The 4476-nt window shown below is 57.6% G+C and overlaps 2 protein-coding genes across 5 annotated transcripts in view; both read right to left on the reverse strand.

Moving 5' to 3' along the window:
• The window catches only part of ALDOA (aldolase, fructose-bisphosphate A), a 10042-nt gene extending 8083 nt beyond the window's left edge, over positions 1–1959 (reverse strand). Inside the window, exons 1-4 of the mRNA XM_037735108.1 lie at positions 1863–1959; positions 1581–1742; positions 302–434; positions 31–214 (exon numbers count right to left, since the gene is read on the reverse strand). Of these exons, the coding sequence (XP_037591036.1) occupies positions 31–214; positions 302–413 (296 nt within the window). The 5' untranslated portion in view covers positions 414–434; positions 1581–1742; positions 1863–1959. The remainder of the gene's footprint in view (positions 1–30; positions 215–301; positions 435–1580; positions 1743–1862) is intronic.
• Positions 1960–2101: 142 nt separating this feature from the next.
• Positions 2102–4476, reverse strand: part of LOC108296673 (uncharaterized LOC112694756 homolog) — an 11574-nt gene continuing 9199 nt past the window's right edge. For all 4 annotated transcript variants that reach the window (XM_037735136.1, XM_037735134.1, XM_037735135.1 and 1 more), the window contains one exon: positions 2102–2649. In XM_037735136.1, coding sequence (XP_037591064.1) covers positions 2536–2649 — 114 coding nt within the window. In that variant the 3' untranslated portion in view covers positions 2102–2535. The remainder of the gene's footprint in view (positions 2650–4476) is intronic.

Consider the following 4476-nt stretch of genomic DNA (forward strand, 5'->3'; position numbering starts at 1 on the left):
ACCTTGATGCCCACAACACCGCCCTTGGATTTGATAACTTGGGGGAAGGGACGCCCATCATCCGCCTTCTGGTAGAGTGTCTCGTGGAAGAGGATGACGCCCCCGATGCAGGGGTTCACCCGGTCATCAGCTGTCAGCAGCAGCTGACGGTAGAAGCGCCGGTTCTCCTCGGTGTTCTCAGTGCCAATGGACTGCAGCCGCTTGGCAATGCTCCCTGGGAGGACGTGTCACATGGGAATTAGGGGATCAGCCTGCCACTCCCAACCCTGCACCCTCCACTCGTTCTGTCTCCTGCCCGCACCAGTGGACTCATCTGCAGCCAGGATGCCCTTGCCCGGGGCCACGATGCGGTGAGCGATGTCAGACAGCTCCTTCTTCTGCTCCAGGGTTAGCGCTGGATATTGGTAGGGCATGGTGCTGGTGGTAGCAAGTTCCTGGTACAGGAGAGGGGCGAGTGTGCGGGATCTGGCGGCGGAGGACGGCGGGCTGGCGAGTGGACTCAAGGAGCGAACGCGGCACTCGTCACCAGGACCCCTTCTGCGGCGCGTTCCGAGAGGAACGCAGCCGATTCAGCCTCGGAGGGGGCGGCGCAAGGGGTGGGCAGGAGGAAGGCGGCGCTCGGCCTTTTAAAGGCACCACTCAGCCCTCCGCCGAGCTTTTTCCTTTGCGGGGAGCGGGCGGCGTCCAATTGCAAGCGAGGGAGTGGGCGACGGGCCGCCCCCGAGAGGCGCAGCGCAGAGGCCGCGCTAGGGAGAGGACAGGCGGTGAGAACGATTCCTCCCCCGCCCCCCTCGGACGTGACTTGGGCCACATCCCGCGGGTCGCAAGGGCCCTCCCCTCCGCTCCTTTTCCCCCCGCTTGGCGCGCTCTTGGGCGCCGTGACTCAGCCAGAATATTAGCACCAGAGGAGTGGGGGACGGGAAGGTGGGGGATGAGGATGGAAGAGTCGGAAACGAAGGAGGCTGGGCTTGGCCTTCCAGGCCCAGCCCGCGGCCCGGGGCAGCCCCAGCTTCCGGCCTGCGCGGCTGCGGCGTGTCACCACCTGGGCCGCACAGCGCAGTCGCGCGTCGGCCTGCCTCGCCCGCGGCCTGGGCCGTGCATGGCGCGGAGCCGATTCCCCGCCAACCGTCAGTAGCCCAGGGGTAAGACAGGCGGAGGAAAGGGCGGCGAGAGAATACGCGGAAGTGCGGAAGGACGGCGGTGCTGGCGCGGCGCGGAGGCTAGGCCTCCCCTGTGCTGGCTCCCAGCAGGCGGGGCGGGCTGGGTCGCGCATGCGCGCGCGCTCTCCACCCGGGCGGTCGTAGCCAGGCGGGCACGCTGCGCCACCGAAAACCAGACTGCGCTGCCATGCACCGGCCGCTGCTCGGCCTCGGGCATGCGGGGCCACAGTCCCTGCCAAACGTCTTCCTTGGACCTGAGTTCCTTCTCCAGAATAAAATCCGTCCCCGAGCTGATTTGCGTCAGATGCTTTCTGAGCCCCCAACTCCTACCGTCCAAGTCTCCACTCCTCACCTGGACCCATCAGGACCCTGTCGGCCTAACCCCACCCCCACCCCGGCCCGGTCCTGCGAGGGGCCCACCTGCGGCGAGGCTGAAGAAGCCGGCAGAGCCTGGTCAGCAGCGAGTGAGCCAGGGGTGCCCGGGCTGGGTTATAAGGCGGCTCCTGCCCGCCCCGCACCAGTGTCCCCGACCTTCTCCGATGACCTCTGCCCTTTTCCCGCCATGGATCCTCTGGCAGGAACCTATATTTAGGGAAACCTGAAGCCCCTGACATTCACACCAGCGTGGGGCCCGGTCTGGGGGAAGGGGGAGGAAGGCTTGGGTCTGCCCTATTGACGGCGAGGGAGCCCCTGCCCACTCACCGGTGCTTCAAAGGAAATGTCTTCCTTGGAAATCCAGACAGAGACCCTTGGTTGTCAAGAGAAATAAATCTCTGGCCAGGATCTGTCGGAGGGAAAGGGGTGAGGGGACTCGGATCACGTGGCCTCCCTGCCGCCCTCCCTGGCTCCTCTAATCTTCCTCCTCCCCTGACTCCCTGCAGTGATGGTGACTGTAGTGATTCTCCGGAGCCTTGTTTTTTTGTTTTGTTTTGTTTTGTTTTAAGGAGAGCAGATACTGGCACTATACTCGCCTCCTAAAATAACAGTCTGTGCACGGAGTGTGGTTGGGGCACCCTGAGTACCCGGTACTTAAGGCCCAGGCTCCTCCTATAACACTTGTGTGGTGAGCAGCGCCACCCCCCTGCCCGCATTAAAATAGAATCGTTCACTTGGGTAGGGGAAGGGGAGCCAGGGCACCTGCTGGAGCACTAGCCCCTCTTCTGGCCCTCCAGAGGAGCTGCTGTCCAGCCGGCCAAGAGTCCTTCCCTGCAGGGAGCCAGGCCCTGCATAGCCACTTCCAGTTCCCAGGACTGGGTGCTGGGCAGGCCATTTGTGGTTCCAGTGGCCTGGAGAAAGGTGTCCTGAGGCCCCTCAAGAAGGACGGCACATGGGCCCTGGGGGCTGGCCGCTCCCCAGAGGGCAGGACACTGGGTCCTCATCGGAGCTTGATCTCGAAGCAGAGACAGTTGAGGCTCTGGCAGTCAGGAAGCTGGCATGTACAGGCACAGTCGCAGAGTGGGCAGCAGCGGGGGCAGCGAGGTGCCCAGTCCTGAGGGAGGAGAGAGAGGGGTGTGAGGGAAGTGGGATGGGGCCAAGTCTGTTGCTCTCTAAGGAAAGAAAGAAACAGAGAGGCCTGCGAAGTCCCACTTGCCCAGTAGAACAGAGGGTACTGTCCAATATTCCCAGGAACAGCAATTGCCTGTGCTGTTGAAAAATCAGCAGTGAGTCCTTGTTCTGAACAACTGAGTTCAGGAGCTAGAAGCAATAATTTGGGGGTTCTCTCCTTCCCATTTTATGGGTGAGGAGACTGAGAGCACGGGACCAGAGAGCAACTGGCCCTGGGTCCCGTGCTAGAATTTGGGCCTCCCGATGTCCAGCTGAAAAGATGGTTCTGCTACAGTCCCATGGCCTGTGCAGTTGAGTCAGTAGACAGAGAAAGCACACGTTTTTCTGTCCATCATGAAAATGACTTGTGAGTTTTATGGACTTCCTTGGCATAAGACCAAACTAGAGTCTCATCACCATTTTCGAGCATCTACTCTGAGCAAGGCACAGACAACATTCATGAATGATTTTAAAAATCTTTCTAGGTTTCTTTGAAATTGGCAATTCACATATTTTTAATTTTTTTTTTTTTTTTTTGGAAACAGGGTCTCACTCTGTTGCCCAGGCTGGAGCCCACTCACTGCAGCCTGTGCCTCCTGGTTTAAGTAATTCTTCTGCCTCAGCTTCCCAAGCAGCTGGAACTACAGGTGTGAGCCATTATGCCCAGCTACTTATTGTATTTTTAGTAGAGATGGGGTTTTACTATGTTGGACAGGCTGGTCTCAAACTCCACACCTCGGTTGATCCACCCACCTTGGCCTCCCAAAGTGCAGGGATTACAGGTGTGAGCCACTGTGCCTGGCCATTTTTTTTTTCTTTTTGAGATGAGATTTCGCTCTTGTTGCCCAGGCTGGAGTACAATGGCTCGATCTTGGCTCACTGCAACCTCTGACTCCTGGATTCAAGCGATTCTCCTGCCTCAGCCTCCCGAGTAGCTGGCATTACAGGCATGTGCCACCAAACCCGGCTAATTTTGTTTTTTGGTAGAGGGGTTTCTCCATGTTGGTCAGGCTGGTCTTGAACTCTCAACCTCAGGTGATCTGTCTGCCTTGGCCTCCCAGAGTACTGAGATTATAGGTGTGAGCCACTGCACCCAGCCATATTTTTTAATTAAAAAAAAAAAAATTTTTTTTTTTGAGACAAAGTCTCGCTCTGTTGCCCAGGTTGGACTGCAGTGGCCTTATCACATCTCACTGCAGCCTCCACCTCCCAGGCCTGATTGATCTTCTTGCCTTAGCCTCCCAAAGAGCTGGGACTATAGGTGTGCACCACCATACAAGATTAATTTATTTTTATTTTTTTAGACAGAGTTTTGTTCTGTCACCCAGGCTAGAGTGCAGTGGCCTGATCTCTGCTCACTGCAACCTCTGCCTCCCAGGATCAAACGAGATTCTCATGCCTCAGCCTCCCGAGTAGCTAGGACTCCAGGCATGAGCCACCACACCTGGCTAATTTTTGTATTTTTAGTAGGGTTTGACCGTGTTGACCAGGCTGGTCTCCAACTCCTGACCTCAGGTGATCCGCCCACCTCAGCCTCCCAAAGTGCTGGGATTACAGGCATGAGTCACCCCACTAGACCATTTTTTGTATTTTTGTTTGTTTTGAGATGGAGTCTCTGTTGCCCAGGCTGGAGTGCAATGGCGCAATCTCGGCTCACTGCAACCTCCGCTCCTGGGTTCAAGCCATTCTCCTGTCTCAGCCTCCCCAGTAGCTGGGATCACAGGCACCTGCCACCACACCCCACTAATTTTTTGCACTTTTTTTTTTTTTT

Source organism: Cebus imitator, unplaced genomic scaffold, assembly GCF_001604975.1.
Source record: "Cebus imitator isolate Cc_AM_T3 unplaced genomic scaffold, Cebus_imitator-1.0 Scaffold729, whole genome shotgun sequence".
Classification (NCBI taxonomy): Eukaryota; Metazoa; Chordata; class Mammalia; order Primates; family Cebidae; genus Cebus; species Cebus imitator.